This window comes from Cyprinus carpio, chromosome A1 (genome assembly GCF_018340385.1).
Source record: "Cyprinus carpio isolate SPL01 chromosome A1, ASM1834038v1, whole genome shotgun sequence".
Classification (NCBI taxonomy): Eukaryota; Metazoa; Chordata; class Actinopteri; order Cypriniformes; family Cyprinidae; genus Cyprinus; species Cyprinus carpio.
Genome location: NC_056572.1, coordinates 30,074,779 through 30,095,746, shown reverse-complemented (window position 1 = coordinate 30,095,746; position 20,968 = coordinate 30,074,779). Strand labels below are relative to the sequence as shown.

The 20,968-nt window shown below is 31.4% G+C and overlaps 1 protein-coding gene across 1 annotated transcript in view; it reads left to right on the top strand.

Moving 5' to 3' along the window:
• The window catches only part of LOC109105239 (VPS10 domain-containing receptor SorCS1), a 152,898-nt gene that overhangs the window by 75,381 nt on the left and 56,549 nt on the right, over nt 1-20,968 (top strand). Inside the window, 2 exon segments of the mRNA XM_042761704.1 lie at nt 2,428-2,495; nt 12,791-12,890. Of these exon segments, the coding sequence (XP_042617638.1) occupies nt 2,428-2,495; nt 12,791-12,890 (168 nt within the window).

Sequence of the window (20,968 nt, the reverse complement as noted above, 5' to 3'; positions counted from 1 at the left end):
AAAAATAAAATAAATAAATTAAAAAAAAAAACATTTCCTACATTGAAACTGGGTCATTATTAAAGCCTGTTCCCAAAAAGCTCTCAGGACTTATAATATGGACCAATAGTTATATATATATATATATATATATATATATATATATATATATATATATATATATATATATATATATATATAGCATTTTTTATTTTATTTTTTTGCATTTTTTGAAAAGGTTTTTAACCAACTCAAAGTCATTTTAGTGTATGTATGAAACTGCAACTGAAATTAAACTTTTCATTTAGCCAAAAACCAAAAATGCTTTTTATTTGATGATCAATTTCTTTATCATTTTTATTTAATAATAACAGTCAAATTAAATAATAATAATAATTAATTAATTAATTAATTAATTGCACAAATTTAAATTGCACACATCCTCAAATTTCTGTGTATCACTAATGCATACATCTGTAAGTGTAACTTAAGTGTCCAGTGCCATTAAATGCCGTTTTGTCTATCTCTAGACATCTTTTCTGCCTGCCATCATATTATACAGAGCTGTTCGTGTTGTTGAGCAGTGCTCTGGTGCTTTGCTCTCTGTTACTGAACTGTATGTAAATGTCAGGGCAGCTTTCTTATACTACAAGAGATCTCAGCAGTTCAGGCTGCTCCCCATATTGCTGAATGAATCCACTTTAGCCTTAAAGTTGATGTCTGTTTTACATGAAGACTTGCATTATTCTTTGAGCTGAAGAGGGATTTCACCATTCCTTTTCTTTCCCAGAGTACTCTTCTGTTTGAATGGTTCTTCATCCTTTTATCTTTCAGCAGTTTCATTTATTTATTTTTATTTTTTTCACACACATAAGTCCTGTTTTAAATGGGCATGAATCTCTGTACCAGTTTTATTAACACTGGATTCAGGCCTGCATGTTAGCAGACTAAAGACTTTGATGAGTGTAGCCGTGAGGAACAGATTGAAAGTTTAATGATATGGTCATTTCTGGCTGCAATTTGAAGCTGAATTACATAAAAATAGGCTTGCATTTGAAGAATTCGTAAAACAATATACAATAGGTCATTGTTTTCATCCTAAAATGATTTGAGTGACTGTTTAAACAATATATATTACATATATATATATATATATGTATATATATTGCGTTTTAACATTTAACACCCAAATTTTAACATTTTGACTCAAAAAGTGCTCTACCAAATGATTGAGGGGCTTTCAGGGGGTTAATATATATTTTTCCCACACTTGTTATTATAACTTCTGAGAGAATCAATGAACTCTTCCCCCGTAATGATCAGCGCTTCTTCAAAAGGCTTTAAGTTTATATAGGTATGAGTTCTTTATGGGAACATAAATAGATTAAAAGTTTATGAGTCTACTTTTTTGTGCTCAAGGCATGAATTTCCTCTCTTTCCCGTCGCTAATTTTCCTGGAGGAATTTGACTGACCTAGTTAGCACAGTCTCGTGCACCTTAAGAATTTTATAAAGCATATTTACAGTGCTGTAGATAGATTCTGCATGATATGATTAAGTAATGAAGAGATGAATTATTAGGGTGTCAAGGAGGAAGCCTGATGCATCATTTAATGGTGTTATATGCTGAGATGAAGAGAAGATGTGAGGATTTGTGCATTTTGAGGTTGTTTTAGGCTGATTCATTGAACAGTTTATGGAATGGGTAATTTAATGATGGTCCTGATTCAGATTTCATGTGGACATTTGTGCTAATAGTTATTTGATGATGGAGTATTTTTTTATGCATGAAAAATCAAAACAAAATTATTTTCTTTCAACTAACAAGTAATCAACACAACTAAAAACTATATATGAATAAAATAAATTTATAAGTAGAAATTAACATGATCATGCTATAATTAATCTAAAATGACTTTAAATAGCATTTTGCTATTTTAAAGTCATGCATGCAGCTTTTATGATCTACAGTCATATTAACTGCTTCATTTGTCACAACATAGCGCTTAACTTATGCAATTTTCCATTTTTTTAAGGGAAAGAAGAATTGTATATATATATATTCTATATATATATATACTATATTATTATATATTATATCTATATGTATATATATATATATATACATATATATACATATATATATAAATTGCATTGCTCCATCTGAAAAGATACACAGTAAATATGCTTTCAGAAGGTTAACAGGGTTTACGGTTTTGCAATTTAATTTAACAAGCTTTGTGCTCAAGGTTGTGAAAGTACAACTAACATCTTAGAAAGAGAAATCAATGCAAAGATATTTCTATGAACCTTTCAGTTGCTAGTTATTTACTAATGCAAAATCATGATAACAGGATTGACATTTAGCCCCCTACCCACAAATCATAACTTAACAAGATAAAATAAAATGAATAAAGTCACCTTAAACTTTTTTTTTTTCTTTGTACAGGTGATTCTCATGCTGACCAAACTATATGACTTCAATCTGGGCAGTGTCACAGAAAGCTCCTTATGGAGGTAAGAGTACATATTCAAGGATCCAATCTTTATGTATTCATGCTATGGTGAAATGTATTACAGCTCATGTAATATACCTTTGTGACTGTTTGTTCTCAACTTGTTGAAGCTTTTATTTAAGCAAGCAGATAAAAGATGTATACATTGTGCAAATGATGTGATACAGTGTCCCTGTGGTAGCTCCACAAACATCTGAGAGAAATAGATAAATACATTTTGCTTTAAATGTTCTCGTGTTCTCTCTGGAGTTGTGTTTGTTTAAGCAGCGTGACAGTACAAACACGTCCAGTGTTGTGACTTTTAAATCAACTCTGTATTAATAGTCTGATGAAGCTACATTAGCTGATTAATGGCGTGTCTGTCGCTGATTGTTTTTATACCCTCTCCAGCGCACAGCTCATTGATCTGAGTGGACATAAAGTATGTGTATTAGAGCTGCTTGAATGGAGCTGATGTTGAAAATCTTAAAGGGATAGTTAACCAAAAAATTAAAAATCTGTTTTTATTTTTATATTATTATTTTTTTTTCTCCTTATGTCATTCCAAAACTTAGAAAGTTATTTTGAAGAATGTTTGTTTTTGGTATTTTTAACCCATACTGTAAAAATCAATGGGACTCAAAACAAACATTCTTCAAAATAACTTTTTTTGTGTTTGTGGACCCGAAACTGTTTGGTTGCCAACATTTGAAATATCTTCTTTTGTGAAAATTCTGCAATCATTTACTCATTCTCACGTTCTCATCCATTTTACCAAAACAATAATTTATTGACGGTTTGGTCTTATCACATTCGTCAGGTGTATTCCGAATATTATATCTTTTGTGAAAATGATGTCATTATTTACTCATCCTCTTGCAGTTTCTTCTGTGGCTGGCACAAAAAAAGACATTTTGAAGAATGTTGGCAATCAGTGGTTTTGGATCCTATTGACAGGGGTGCACATAAGTGGTCCGCAGGTCCGCATGTGCGACCAAAAAAAGACATGTGCTGTGTAAGTTAGTTCCGAGCGCGCATTTTTGTACCTCAGTTGACAGCTGTTTATGCACAATTACCATTTTAGATCAACAAACTGTACTGTATAAGATTTCTAATCAAACTGAAAGCATAAATCTTTATTAGCTAAATGACTAAATGTAAAAGTAAATCTAGGCTACCCGCTAATGTTTTTAAAACACAATGCAAAACTGTGACATTTCATTCACTGACGCTCTATAATCGGCAGCACTAAACCGGCCAAAATAAAAGCTTGCTGATTTTAAATTTGAAAATGAAAAATTAAAATAATTCAAATTAAAAATAATAATTAAGGTTCAAATTAAAATAAGAATAAAAATATTAGCATTTGATTTTTATATTTACTATAAAATAATTATATTTGTATTTAATACTCCCGTTAATTTTAAAATAAAATAGTATTATCACACTTTATTTAGTTTATTATTTTATTAAAAAAAAAAAAAAAACCGAAATAAAGTTCAATAATATTATAACTATTATTAATTTATGTTTTATAGTATTTTATAATATTAATTTATGTTTAATATTTGATGGGTCACACCATGTGCCGTGTGAGGACCAAACCAAATTTTCAGGTTCTCATATGAGAACCAGGCTGAAAAATGTATGTGCACCCCTGCCTATTGACTTCCATAGTAAGGACAAAAATACTATGGAAGTCAGTGAGACTCTAAACTGTTAGGTTGCCAACATTCTTCTAAATATCTTCTTTTGTGAAAATTCTGTCATCATTTACTCATCCTCATGTCATTCATTTATGCATTTCTTTCTTCAGTGGAACACAAAATATGATATTTTGAAGAATGTTGGCAACCAAATGGTTCTCAGATTCCATTGGCTTCCATTGTAAGAACAAACAATGCTTTGGAAGTCAATGGGACCCAAAACAATCTACAAAAAATCTTAAAAATATAACAAATCTAGAACAAATCATCATTCATTATAATTTATAATAAATCATATTTTTATTTTGCATTTTTGAGTGAGTTTTTTCTTTTCTTCCACTTATCTAAAGCTCTGTTAGTATCAAACAAATGGTAAAGTTGGCCTCAGATCACTAGATCTGGCAGCTTCTACCAGCAGCAGATTGGAGTGGAGATGCTTAGCAGACTGTGTGGCCCTTTAGCTTGGGAAGAGGGAGCTTCCATCGGAAATGCATTGGCCAAACACTCTGTAATGTAGCAGGACAGGAAAAGATCCAGCTAAGCTCATAACAAAGATCTCTAGCAAAAAAAAAAAAAAATATCTGATATGTTCAGCAATCTCTTACTCACAGACAATGCTTTGCTGTTGACCCAGAATTTCAATAATTAAGTTAGTGACCCCGCATAAAATATGCTGGTAACCAGAGGGTTAGTAATCAAATGTCAGTATGGAGTGTAGTTACCGACCCAATCATTTTAGATGAACGGGAAATGATAATTAGATTTCTAGATGATGTCTGTCCTTTGTGTGAGTCTGTGTGTGAGTGAGTGCTCTGCAGTGATGTCTGCCCTGTATGTGTGTGTGTGTGTGGGTGGGTGTGGACGCTCTGCAGTCAATCATGTAAAGGTTCACCTATATATCTCATAATGAAAAATGGGTTGTTTTTCCATGCAGGCCAAGACTCAAACACATCTGTGTCAAAACAATTATTTTACATTTGTCTAAATATATGCAGTAAACTGTTTAAAAGGTTTTTTTTTTCTTCTTTTTGAGAAAAAAATGAACACTTAAACACCAAATATACAAAAAAACAACAGAAAAATTAAAAAAAATACAATAAATAAATAATAAAAAAAAACAAATAATAAATTAAAGATTAATTAAATAAACACTTTAAATCCATACATATTGTTCTTTTGAAGAATCCTGAAAAAAAGTATCACAGTTTCCACAATAAATAACAGCACAGTTGATTTCGTTTTTTATTAATAATAAGAAAGCTGGAAATGTATCTTTTATTTTATGTTATATTAAAATAGAAAAAGTTATTGTAGTAATATTTAAAAAAAAAAAAAATGTTTTAATGAATCAAAATACAGTAATAACAGTAATATATTGTAAAATATTACAATATATTACTGTTATTACTATATTTTGATTCATTAAAACATTTTTTGAACAATATATTGTGGGTGGTTACTATAATATAATATAATATAATATAATATTGTAAGGTCTACAAGGTTTTGATCTCAGGAGATCTCTACTTTGATCTCAGGAGATCAAAGTAGCTCAGGTTCTTTCATCCTTACAATATAATATAATATAATATAATATTTGTGTTAAGTGTGCAATGGATATAAATATGTAAATTTATGAAAAAGGTGCAAAATTTCATGCGATTTTGAGACAGATAGTCTCTGAATTGCATCACAAAATACTCTAAAAAACTTATTATATAACTCCACAATACATATTAACAAGTAATTTAAAATTAACTATACATAGATACAGTACTGTACAGTGCAGTATACTGTAAGTGTAAAAATGTCTCATGGGAGTTATCAGATCTAATGGATGGTAATATAATAACCTAGGCCATATTAAAAGCCATGTGCATCCTATAGTGTCCCCTCAAGATATCTGCATATTTCAAGACAATTATTTCCACATCACCCGGGTAGATAAATTCAGGTGTGCCTTAATTAATGTAGTCAAATACCTTCCGTGGCAGATAATTAAACTTTCATGGGAAGTTATAAATAACCGAGCCACTTCCTATACTGTAGGTACTGTAAACAGTTTTTGGAGTAGTATAGTATGTATAGTGTATAGTGAAACACTGTAAGCATGTGGTCAGCAAAAAAAGTGCTATTTCTGAAACCAGGAGTCTTTGTGAAATCATTCAATTTTATTATAAAAAAGTACCAGCCTCTAGTACCCTTAAACACTTTAGCAAAACCAAAATGAGAGAGAGAAGAAAAAGCAAAACAAAAACTCTGAGCTCTTGGTAAGTACTTAATTTATGAGATTGTTGGCTTTGAACAAAGCTTCAGTGCGATAACTGCTCTTATTGAGGTGCTGGTTATTAAATGCAATTTTGAGTCTGAAAGAAGGTTTGATTAATGCACATAGACACAAATTATACAGCCTTGTGTACTTGCGCCTTAGTAGTTTTCAGTCTGTGCCGATGCGTGGAAAAAGAGGAAATAACAAGATTATTAACTTTTCATTTCTTCATTGCAAATTTCCTTCATTTGTTCAGAAAAATGCATTGTAAAAGAGGTTTTGTCAAATAATCTAAAAATGTGCTTTGTGTGGTAACACTTAAATCATCTGCTTTTATTCAAGTCAAGCTACTGTTTAATATTAATTAATTGATCAGTTTTACAATCAGGCATTCAAAAAAATATAGGTTCAGTACAAGTTTAAGATCTTTTTACAGCATAATCAATCAATCAATCAATCAATCAATCAATCAATCAATCAGACCTGTCCCTCAAAAAAAGCAATGTTACACTGATGTAATTACACTGTATAAAAAAATAAAATAATAAAAAAAAAAATCAGACCTCTCCAACTCAATTTTTTCTATTGACTGACCACATGTAAATTTTTCAGTTGGCCAAATTGAATTAGTGTGAATTAGTGATCACATCTAAATGTTTCAATTGGCCAAATTGAATTAGTGTGATTTTTTTAAAAAAAAAATTCAATTAGGGCAATTGAAAAATTTACATGTAACCAGTCACTAGAAAATTTTGAGTTGGAGAAGTTTTAATTTTTTACAGTGTACAGTTCGGTGGAAATGAACTGGGCCATTTTTTTGGAGGAATCATGTAAAGCAGAAATGTGAAGCTTATAATTTTTTTAAAGGCACTTGCAGTAATTATTTTGTTAAAACTCATGCATTATTTGAAGTCATAATCATGTTTGTTACAGCGATTACTCTGAGAATCTAATCTTTCTGTTGAGCATGATGTGTTGAAAGCTATCATGTTTGTGACCTCCTGTCTGTGAGCATTCAAACTGCACTTTAATAAATACTACTTCACTTTGTTACAGCGAGCGTTTTGTTGTTGTATTATTGAGTTTGTACTGCACGAATCTAATGCCTTTTTACTGTTTTAGCATTGTAACAGAAGGACTGCCTTGCTTTAAAATAAAAGTAAATACTCATCTCCGAGACCCAGGACACATACAGTAGCCCACATAAAAGTGAAAATATCCAGACTGAAGGAAAGGTGCCTTGACTTAGCGTTTAAATGGGATGTATTATTACTTACCTATAAAAAAAAAAAAAAATATATTTGACTGTAAATGTTTGTTACTAAGTATTTGAAAAAGTATTCTTAATAGTATGACTGGGGTGAGTAACATACATTTATACATCAACATCTGTTCAGTATTTAAAAACTTTAATATAACTAATTAAACTAAAATATTATGATACAATAAACTTGCCCTAATGAATGACAGCTACACTGGTATCTTCCACTTGCAATTAAAGCTTGTGATATAATGGATTCAACTAAATTATTTTGATGCAATAAACATGGACTAACATTAGAAGTGAACTAAATAGTAGAACAAATCCTCTTTAAAGCAAGATATTTGAAGTGGCATGTTTTTTAATGCATTAATTAAAGACCTATTAATTAAAACTCTAAATGGTCCGAAGTCAAACTCCGATAGGGGAAAAAACGCTGTTGCACTGTAATACAGCTTTAGGCAATAATAAAGAAGTAAAAACAAAAAAAATAAAAAACAAAACAACAAATAAAAAGAAGCTTGTTATAAAAAAAGTTCCAAGTGTTTTTAAAGATGTAAGAACACTTCTCTTGCATTATCAAACTGCAAGTCAAATGAGGTATCATAAAAATTTAAAAACCAAACACAAATTATTACACACACTTAAAGACGTTAGAATACACACTTATAAACCTATTAATATATATTTTGATTCTCTGCTGTACGTGTCTTTTTTGCATCGTTTGTGTGCGAGTTGGCAAGACGTTGCTCTTCTAAAATAGATTTGAAATGGCAGTTCTACCCCGAAAAAACATGTTTAAAAAATGTCAGGTCTCAACCGAACACAAGTTTCACATTAACACACAGATGAACGAATGAATATTTTATAAAACTCACCACATCTTCACCGCAGCCTATTTTTAAATGCTGTCAATATTCAACATTTCATATAACAGGAAATGTAAACAACCGTTTGTTGGATATCTTTCCTTCTCTCTTTCTTTATCACACTGTGTGTATGTATGAGTGCAGATACCGCTAATCTAAAACAACTCAAGGAAAAGTGTTTTTTTTTTTTTTCATTTCAATAACAGCTTTCAATTGGATCTGTCTGATCTGTAATGAGGCGACCGGCTCTTTCTGGGATTCTGAAGGTCGCCACCTTATTCTGGCACGAAAAAATGTCTTTAAACACTTACTTTATGGCAACTGCTTTGATTTATGTGTAATTCCTCAGAATAGTCACAAAACTACTTTATGTACTTGGAATTTATCTTTTAGTTTAACCGTGTTGCTATTTATCATCCTCAAGTGATCTCAGGGTCATGGCCTGAGCTTGATTTCTGGTCAGGACACATGGTTGTTGTTTTTGTGATGTGGCTAAACCGCCATGCAAGCAAGTGTAAGACTAACTTCTGTTGAGCCCTTGAGCAAGACACTTAACCCCAGGTTACTCCAGAGGAGCTGATTGTGTCATCATTCTCCACTGCGTTACGACCTATAGAGCGAAACATTAACTACAGTGTTACCAGCGTTGGCGAATCGCCTGTAGTTCTTTGAATTGCCAAGCTTTCGATGTGCAGCCAGGGATGACATATACTATCTTTGCAATGACAATTTCAGCTTTGCATAAGATTTAAAATGGGTTTGGGTCATTAATGGACTTTTGTGGTTGAAAATCCATAACTACATTGAAAAAAAAGGTGGAGGAACTAGGAATAACAATTTTTACTCAAAAATGTATAGAGTTTACAAGCAATTAAAATGAAACCGCAAGTAACACAATGAATCAGACATGGAATTTTTATTTATTTTATTTATTTATTTTTTTTTTGTCAAACTTATTCTGATAATCTTATTTACAAATTAGAATATTTATTTATTTTTTATTTTCTAAACCATGCAATATGGGCTTATTGACAGTATCTAATGTAAACATGTACTTGTGTATGCACAGCCATATAACGGTAAAATAAATAAATAAATAAATGAATATGAATCCCCCCAAAATATTTCTTATATTATTTATATTATAAATGGTAATTTGTATAGGGACAGTTATAAACTGTAGATATATCTGCAATTTTTCAAGTTGCAGCTGTCCCAGAACAAACAAACTAACAGTATTAATTATGATTAAATAATGAGTAAATGATTTTCAGACATTTAAAAGTTTATATAACAAGTTTTTAATTAATTGCAGGTATTCAATATCACCAATTTAAGCTATTAATTTAATGTACAGTATAAACTTGAAAGGATTCAGATGACACTTTACAAAAAGGTAAACATATAGTAAACATGAATTGACAATGAAACATTCTTCTAAAAGATTTGTTACTCATTTATTATTATTATACTCAATGTCAATGCTAATGCATTGACATACCTAACATTACGTAATAGGACCTTACTGTAAAGTGTTACCAGGATTCATAGAAATTCAAACATCTCTAAAGTTGTTCATAATTACAGTTCTTGTATATTTTAGTATTTGTACAAAAATATGAATATATACATTATCTAAAACTGATCTGTATTGCAATGTCATTAGAGAACTTTGCATTGTCTAAATAAGACTTAATGAGCTTATTTAAATTTCCAAGAGCATCCTGATAAACTTTTGTGAACCCATATTTAACAAATCATTTTGTTTTTCAATCTGCAATGTATAGCAAATCGGCAAGGCTTAAGTGCATGCTTTCTTGTCATTGTGCTTTACATTGAAGCATTGAACTGAAAGGGCCTTGGGTACAGTATGTTGTAAGTCGCTGAGATAAAAGAGCTAAATGACTGTTTCTGCTCTGTTTACAAAGCTAAGAACATTAATTTCATCTCAGTGGACCTTCCCGAGCCTAGAAAATTAAATATATTTAGTTAATAACCAAGAAATGCTACATATAGCACCAGAGCAACAAAGCTGTATCCTCTGGAATGACTGAGTTTGTTTATGTAGATGTCAGGGAAATGTCTGTTATTCCCCTAACAGTCAACAGAGGGCATCCTCTCTGTAATTCCCTGTTTATCATAAGCTTGTTACCATAGTAACCACACACCTGTGTTGCATTTAGAGCTCATTAGTCAACTGTTAAATGCTCCCTTTGTTTCAGTGGTCATTTGTGAAGTCTTATTTGTAGGATTAATGCGATCCTGACCAGCTGTCTCTGTTTAATGCTCCTGTTATTAAACATTGTTGTGTTGACCTAGTCTGTCTCTTGGATTTTATTCTCATTTTGTTGCACCGATGTAATGGCTTATTGATATGTTGACAAAAAAAAAATAAAAAATAAAGAATAATAATTCATAAAGTCGAATAAAATAGAAGTCTGTTATATTTGGCCTGTAGTTTTTAGTTGGAATTGATATTGTATTGTCTAGAAACTGCTGAGTTTAGTATACAGAACTCAGGATGTTGAATGTTGAAAATGAAAAGTCAGTTAGCAAAGTCTCATTAACGTTAAAAATTCACATTGAGCGATGACAGATTCCTGAGATAAAACTCTCTGTGTGTCTTTCCTCAGCTTTGACTGATGGTCTCTTTTCTATAACTTCCGCCATACTGTAAGTTTAATTAAAAGCTGACATTTTGTGTGAATACCAATGAGCATGAGGATGATGGGCTGGCAGAGTGTCTACTTACAGAAATTGCTTTTTAACTAAATCTAAATATTTGCTGATGTAAAAAGTATTAAATTCTATATCAACAAGATTTGATAAGATATGAGTTAATGAAAGCTCATTACATAAAATGAAATGATAGATCCTAATTGCTTTATGTGGATAAAACTGAATAAACTGAATAAAACTGTGAATTAAATCTATTAAATTACTTAAACTTCTGTTATGATATGCTATAGATTTTTTCCATAAACTAATTTTATGCTAAATTAAAGTACAATTAATTATGCATTTAATAATAAATGTATGTATTATTTTTTCTTCATCCAACACAGTCTCAATGCAGTTCATAACTATTAATTTTTTGGGCGAATTGGTGGCTAAATATGTATTTGTATGATCTCATTTGTATATTTTTTTACAATTGAATTACATTCCAGTGATGGTTATGGGATAGGGTGGGCTTGAGGGTGGACCTTCATTTTCTAAAAATCATATGTTTCATATAATTCACATATTATCAATAGATAATTAAATCTGAACAGAGAAAATTTCCAAAAATGTCCTAGTTTCCAAGAGTCTGAAATGTAACATATTGCCTATTTATGACAATAACATAAAATTAACATAAAATTCATACAATAGAATCAAAGATTATCAATGGTTGTAGATGAAGATTAAAGCAGATGTTGAATAATATGCTTTAAATTGCATGCTTATCACTGCATTAAAACTAAATTAATTTAAATTCAGTCACATTTAATTTTAACCAAACTACTTATTAAAAACACATTATAGTGTGTTTAATTAATATACACTTTAATAGATTGTTGAAATGCATTTTAAATATACTTAATCGCAACCTCATTATTAGAAAAAAAAGTATTTACAAATATATTTAACTGTAACTTAAACTGACATTAAAGTATATTTTATTTCACATTAACTACATTCAGAAATACCCTTTTTTTGTATTTCAAAGACACCAGAAGCAATTATGAAAGTACACTTATGTGGGTAAAAAAAATACTAATTTTAATCAGCATTTAATATAGATTTATTAGAATATAATACATTTGAAATCAATTACAAATTAGATGCATTTAGGTTTTGGAAAACATTATATTTTATTCACAGTGATTTTGCATAATAAATACACTAAGTGCACTTTTCTTTTCTTACGAAAACTCAGCTATGATCCTGAGACTAGGCCAATTCATCCATCTCTTTCTTTAATTCATTTTTTTTAAAGCAATGTACAGGGTCATGGCCGCTGCATAATTACAAAAACAAATTGCTGCAACATTTCTTAAACCTGTAATTACCTTCCTTAAATCAAATTAAGCACTTAAGAAGTGTTTCGCTTCCATGAATAAGCTACAGTTCCATATTCACTCCAGCCTTGTTTAAAATGCGCAGTGAGTCTTTAATTACAACAGCTGATTCCCCAAGTTCTCATCAAAGCCTCTGATTACATTTCAGGTCAACAGATTACGGAACCACTTACGAGAAACTCAATGAAAAGGTGGGAGTAAAGACCATCCTCAGCTATCTGTACGTCAGCCCCAACAACAAGCGCAAGGTAAGATTTATGGCATCCGTTTCTTCCTTCTGCCACACCAATGCATTGTTACTCTTCATGATGTCTCTTTTACGAAGGTGTGAAAACATTTTTCAAGGTGATTATGCTTATGTGCGTGCGGAGCTCGAACCCCCATGCCCCCGTTTATGACCGCTAACCATGTTGGAAGGATTTCTCAGGTCTTCTTCTTGGCTCAGTGTGCTGTTGGCTAATTTATCCTCTGGTAGTATTTACTAACCTCTCAAGCTTTTCATGAGATCAATGCATTTTAAAGATTCACTGACTACAGCACACAATTTCCACTTGGAGATATAGTAGCATTCAAAGCAAAACGCACTTGTATCATTAATATTGATAAGGCTGTATTTTTTATTTTTTTACTTTGAGGGATAATGAATTATGAACAGGATGAAAAGAGATTCATAAATTGCTAGTGTTTTAATCAAAGGCATGACAAGAAGGCTTGTATTTATGGCTTGAGGCTTGGGAGTTTGCTTTGACAGTGTAAGCTATCTTTCTCTGTCCTCCTTTTCCAAACCTCTTTTTCTTCCCCTTTACTCTTTTCTTTATCAAGAGAAGTTGTTTACTACTTAGCTGTTGCTATTAGTCAATTAATTATGGGTAGTAATGAAGATGGAACACGCCTCCAGTAGTTAACACTAAGACGTGCTAAGCTACATGCTAGTCATCAAGTTCTATAAGCTGAAGTGTGTGAATTTTTATGGAAACTTAAGTATTTATAATTGTATCTGGTCATATATTTTGTAGTTTAATCAGTAAATGAATAGTACATTTCTAGTAAATGAAACAGCTTAAACTTTATTGAAATATTAAGATTTGTTTATTTATTTATTTATTTATTTATTTCAGTTTTCCCATGTTTTATGTGCGCTTATTTTAAAATTTGCTGAATTTTTCAGGTTTACCATGTTTACGAAATGAACACTTAATTCAAATTTGGAACTCATTTAATATACAACATTTAACTAAACAATTTGCTATAATAAAGAAGATTTAAAATGCAGAGTAGCATATCTAAGCAGAGTTTTGAATCAGTGAATCATTTTTATGGAATTTAGTTCATTCAGATGAACCATCTGAACAAACCAATTCACTAGAATGAATCTATTCATTTCCCAAAGCTACATATTAGAAAGAAAACACAACCTTTATGCACAACCTGTTGTGGGGATGTTGTGTTTTGTCACACTTTTGGTTACGCAATATGAGGCATTATCTAATTAAATATGCACAAATCTTAAATCTTTTCCAAACAGAAACCAGTACAGGCAATTCAAAAATAAAAAAAAAATAAAAAATGTTGTTGGATTGTGGAGTATGCTTTACAGGAATACTATTTTAGTCTTTTTTCTTCAAAGTGTCACATTTACTTCAATGTGTTACCTACCATTTCTTTATTTGTGCAAGTTGCTGTTTCTAAGTATTTTATTTTATTTTATTTTATTTTATTTTATTTTATTTTATTTTATTTTATTTTATTTTATTTTATTTTATTACTTGACTTGATTTATTTATTTATTTATTTATTTATTTATTTATTTTACTACTTTATTTTATTTAATGTAATTTAATTTAATTTAATTTTAATTTTAATTTTAATTTTAATTTTAATTTTAATTTTAATTTTAATTTTAATTATTTTTTTTCTCTCCCCACACTGCTGCTCAGTCTTGTTCCCTTTACTATTCAGTTAAGATGCAGGAACTGTGGCAGTCGTGGCACTCAATCATAATGTAATAATCTGGGATGTTTTTCTGACAGATCAGTTTTGTTTTGCCAATAGTTGTGGGTGCTTATTTAGGGATTCATATTTCCCAGCAGTTCTGAAGCGGCTGATTTAATTACATTGTGTCTAGACGGCATCTCTACCACCAACACACGCACAAATGTCATCAACATCTGCTCAACACTATACTGTATTGTTCATGCTCTCTGAATGCCAAAGGACAATCATTTTCTTCAGCAAAGTATTAAACTTGTACACCAGAGGGGAGAGCCGAACCCACAGGAGATGTCCCTTCTTCTTGTTGCATCTAAGTGCTTCATTTTCCAGCCAGTAATCAAGATGAAACACAGGTTCAAATAAATAGCTCCTCTCACTTCCACTGACATTGTAAAACCAGGTCTGGGTCATAATTAAGGGCTCTACTGTAAACATAATAACAGCTTTGGGTCTAATAGAATAGTCAACATCCATTTTTCTGCTTTTATGTGAACATGTAATGTGGGACGGCTATTTATATAAAACAAGCAGTAATTATGTTTGAATGTGAATGGTGAATTGAAGCAGTGCTGGTCAATGCAGCATATCACAAAGAGCCATAATGAGTATAGTGTGGAGTGGAGAGTAGAGCTTGATTAACCCATTAATGCTAGTTGATAGTGTTCTCGATGACACACTGGAACATATTCAACATAGAGAACACATCAGCAAGTGATTACTCACTTAGAAATATTGTGTATAGGATAAAGTAAATATAGCATATTGTATAGGATATATGTATGTTTTTTTGGCCAATTTCTATTGCCAGAACAGTAGAAATTTCTGCTTAATGGGAGCATGTGAATAATAGAATATGGCTCCAATATGACAAAAGTTATACAAAAATAAACTTAATAAATTAAAATTTTCTCCCTCACACACACAATTACTTAATTTTATATCTAATACTGTATGATATAAAATTTCTTGTTTCTTGAAGTGTTTTTCTAATACTGTGTACTAAGACAAAAATAAATATAACAATTATTTAGACAAAATATTTTAGTTAATTAAGTTATGTCTAATTAAAGTATAATTAAACTAAAATAAATTAAACAATCTAATCTAAATTTAATCAACATTATAATGAACTAAAATGTACAGTATATTATAAAATGTATTATGTACTATTAAAAATGTTCATTTTGAGATTTGCTGAAGATTAATATATACTAAAATTGTGTGTGTAATTGTAAAAAGATTATAAATACACAACCTTTCAAAAGTTAGGGGGTCTATTTTTATTCAACAAGCATGCATGAAATTAAGTGGCAGTGAAAATCATTTCAAATGTTACAAAAGATATTGAAATATTGATAAAAAAAAACTGTATAAAACCTGTAAAAAACCTGTTTCCACAAAATATTAATTGTTATAAAATTTCATAAATATTGAAATAGATATTCATAGCTATTTTCACTATATTTTTGATCAAGTAAATGCAGCCTTGATGAGCAAACGAGATGTCTTTCAAGAACATTAAAAAAAATCTTGCCGACCCCAAGTTTGCAAAGAATAGTGTATGCATAATTACTTTTGTTTTAACTGTCTGCTGGTCAAGATATTATAAACCCATTTTCAAATGCTGCATAAGCATATTTTAGCAAAAATACAAAAGAAATATATACTGGCTTGGTAAAATATCCAATGGATGTGATATTCGCTCTGCAGACCGCAAAGTATGATACAGTATCCTAAATACAGAAATTACCACTTTAATTCATTCAGTATTGGTTTTTGTGTTCTCTCTCACTGACAGTCTCCCACCCATAGCTGACCGCTTTTCTTGCAGGGTTTTGGCAGTGCCGCCGTTTCATTTTCCTCTCCACTGTCTACAATCTGCTGTGGTTGCACTTTCTGCTGCGCGCATTTACCTTTTCCAAGTGGCGCTCACTGTTCAAGACTATCGCACGGTGATTTGGCTCTTACCTCACTAATTATCCACCATCCTTTAATGATTTTTGAGAAATATTTAATCCCAATATGACAGTCAGTTTTACAGGGCGAATTCAATTTCTCCATCTCATTACACTCTGACTTCATATAATCTTTGCTATAGGACTGTATAGCTTGCAAAACATAAAGTTGCAGGAACACCCCCAGATTTTGGCATATTTCTGTATTTGTTGATGCCTCAAATTCAATTTGTCACACCCTGTAATGCACTTCTAAAAGCCACTCAGATTTTCCACACTGAGAAATTTCTTTGTGAAATGTATAATAAAATAAAGTCATTCTTCCATAGAGCACCGGCTATTTCAGGACAGAGTATAATAGCAATTTCATCTTGAGTAAATTTCATATTCACTACAAAGCATTTCTGGCATTGCTAATTTTTCTCCCACTGCCTTGAACAAATTATCCACATGACATTTTGCCACCAAAACCACAAGGTCCACATCTGATTATTTATCCTCCAATAACATTCAGCCCCTTTTTTGTTATACAATATTATATTATTTAGACCAGATTTAGACCATGGCTCTTCACTTGGATGCAAGTTAGACTCAAATCACTCATGGCTTAGAAAAACATTATTCTTGACTGATGTGTCTGTATTTTAAGACGATAACTCAAGACGAGTCATTTCTTTACAGGCTAAGCTTCACTGGATTAAATGTGTGTAAAAAAAGCAATCCTATTAATATAAATCCTTACTAAAGACAACTTCCATCCATTCAGTATGTGTCATGCTATTTAACCATTTACTTACAGTAAGTTTGATATCAAAAAAATGATTACATCAGTGTCAAAACAAAAGGAGAAATGTTGTTCCCACTTTATAACAGCTATGTACTTAAACATAAATAAATAAATAAATAAATAAATAAATAAATAATAATGCTAAAAAAATAAGTACAATGTACTTATTGTGTTTATGTTGTATTGCAGAACACTCTTATTGGGGTGGGATACGGGTAAAGTTAGGGACAGATTTGGTGGTATGGGTAGGTTTAAAGATAGGTTAAGGTGTAAGAAATGGGTCAACGGTGTAACAGAAATTAATTACAGGTGGAATTTACATGCAGGTATTTTTAAATATGTAAGTACAATGTAAAAACATGTATGTACGCAATAAGTGCATTGTATCAAATGATTAATGTAAGTGTAAGTACAGAGTAGTTAAGGCCACCTAAAATATAAAGTGAGAGAAATTTTTAAAAAATTTACTGGTAATTTTCCCCCAATGCACAAGTCATAGTGAATGAGTCTTATAAAGAATCCAGGCACCAAAAATAAATACAAAATAAAGATGCAAAGTGGCATAAAAAAAATTAAAAAGTAGTCTACATGACCAGTGTTGGGGCATAACTAGTTACATGTAATGGAGTTATGTAATTTAATTACAAAATAAATGTGACTGTAATCAGTTACTGAGAGAAAAAAAAAACAAACAAAAAAAAAAAAAAACAACAACAACAACAACAAGCTTAATTAAATTACAGGTTTTTTTTTTTTTTTTTTTTTTTTTTTTTTTTTTTTAGGATTAACTGTTTTCTTCCAAGGTACTGTTAGATGCCAGTGTTTCTTGTCATTTCTTGTTGATTTCAAAAACATTATCATAGCTATTAAAGTATTTGATTTGAAATCTTTCTTTAACCTCAGAACGGTCTCAAAGTAAAAATAGGTACTAAAGTCTGATTTTGTAGTGTCTGTGGTTTAAAATGAAATTATTATAATCTTAATTGAAGTTATGAAGGATTTCGAAAATCTGACGGTAATCAGTGTTGAGTCCTACTGTACTGTTAACCGTGCCTGCTTTAATTGTTTCAAAATGATTAACATTTGAAAACATTCATTTGAAATTTAGAAAAGTAATCAAAAAGTAATCAAATGTTATCAGTTACGTTACTTTATTAAAGTAGTTAAAATAGTTACACTACTTATTACATTTTAAATAGGGTTAAATAGGGTTTAAATACATTTTAAAAACTTGTTATCTGTAACCTCTTACATTTCCAAAGTAACCTTCCCAACAATGTACAGTACATGACTCATGCAATATATTTTTTTCCCTGAGAGAGAGAGAGAGAGAGAGAGAGAGAGAGAGAGAGAGAGAGAGAGAGAGAGAGAGAGAGAAATAATTCTCTCATAATCTTTCTTTTCTGTTGGTTGCTGACTGCTGTGAATGGACTTTTGAGTCATCTGAATCAGTTGATCTAATTCATTCACAGTAGTCTGAATGATTCAGACAGTGGATGAATTAGATCAACTGATTCACTGAAAATATCTCGAAAGAACAAATCTTGAATCAGGCATTGCTTATTCTCTCATTAATGCTCCAAGGACAGCCTGAAATATTTGGAGCAAAAAATCAACTTTGACGTCAGTTTGTTCAAATCCATTGCATTATAGCATACTTTTATGATCCTGTATGATGCTTTTGTGTCCTTTTTGAAACTCACACACTCCAGTCACCATTAAACGTGCAGTACATTGTTACTTCATTTGTGCTCTTCAGAAGAAAAAGACCTAAAGGTTTCGGTATGAATGACATGGCATGGGTAAATTATGACAAAATTAACATTTTACATTACTTTAATATAAGCTAAATGCAGAATGAGTGATTAAATGTGCATCTTAATGAATCTTAATGAATATTTTCCTTGTGGAAATGCCCTTTCAGTGTGATTTAATTAGGTTTTGCTTTCCTTCTGCAAATATAAATATTACGATCTCACGAGGGTAGCAAAACCTACCTACACAAAGTCATACACATACAGAGATGAAAACCCACTATTAAATAATGAAACGTAAAAATGTTTTGACAGTCTGTTCTCCTCTAGTGCCCCAGCCTGTAATTGTTTTCACAAGGGACCTTTCATTCAGATAAGAGCGAGTGAACTGTATCCTCAAAGCGAATTTTCAACTTTTTTTTTTTTTTTTCATTTAATGGCTCTCTGTTGGCCTGCAAAAAACCCTATTTTGCTCAGTCATATGAACCCCACTTGAAGTTTACCAGCATACAACTGTGTATCTGTGTGTAGTTGTGAATGTGTGTATGTTTAACACTATCCATGCTTTATGAGTATGAAATTACAGTAACTAGCAGGTAAACAGAGTTTGCACTCCATCCCTGAGGACATCTCATGCACTTTAATGTTCAAGGACCTGTTTTCATCATTTCTACCTTTCACAAAAAGGCACATTTTAAAAAATAAAACCTCCACATTAAACACCCACTTGTCAGGAGCACACCACACACACAGCCAGCTGGGAATGAAGGGCTGATAGTGACCTCATGATAAACGGCGATAGCTGATGGTTAAGGCAGTTAAAGTCACTAAATCAAAGTTGAGATTCAGATCATTTGTGTAGGAAGCTCTCTAAGCTTTTGGCATTTGCTGTTGACACCAAAGGGGTGAAGTAAGTGTAATTATGCATTACACTCAGTACAGTACACAGTAAAAATAATGCGTATTGGCATTCATGGTTCCAGGTAGAACATCCATGTAATCTTTCCATTCCATGAAAGGTTCCTTAGATTATTAGAATGTGTCTTCACAGTTTAAGAAGAAACCAAAATGATACTTCTATGGCTATTGCTTAGATGGCATTAATGAATGAAGGCATTGTTCTATGGCATTAACATCCATGGTTCCATGTAGAACATCCATAGAATCCATGAACTCTTTCCATTCCAGGTTCTTTAGATTATTAATGATGGTAATATGGCATTGCTTTGAAAACCTCCTTTTGCAGCCTTTATTTTAAAGGAGGTATTTGTTTGTGTTGTTTTCTTATATAGCAAGACTCTCTCTTAGCATAGGAACTCAACTTTGGCATCAGAAATTGGGTAAATATTGCAAAGGCTTAAAGAAACTAGCAGCCGTTGTGAAACGAGACACATACGGCGGCTCTAAAATTCAGATCTATCTTTAATTCATGATTCACTTTGCAAGAACTGAAGCTGTAGCAGTTTTTTTTTTTTTTTTTTTTTGTGCCAATAAAGAGAAAACGCAAGACGCTAGTCTTAATGGGTGAGCTTTTCAGTCAGTTTCTGAGGTGGTGTGGGCAGTTCTTATGGAATGAGCTCTGCAGGGGAAACACTCACTGATGGGGCGGAAGCAAACGGCCTAACTGGGAAAGAAATAAAGATGAACATCTGTTAGCCCTCAGGCATCATTTCAAAACGCCTGCAATGAGTAGAGAACAGAGAGGTGATTAAAACAGAGAGAGAGAGAGAGAGAGAGAGAGTAGCCATACTCTTGCATAAAAAAGACAAAACGATCAACTTTGGGAAAAAGTTTCCTTTATTTAAGAATTCATTCTTTATTTATTTTATTAATGAGGA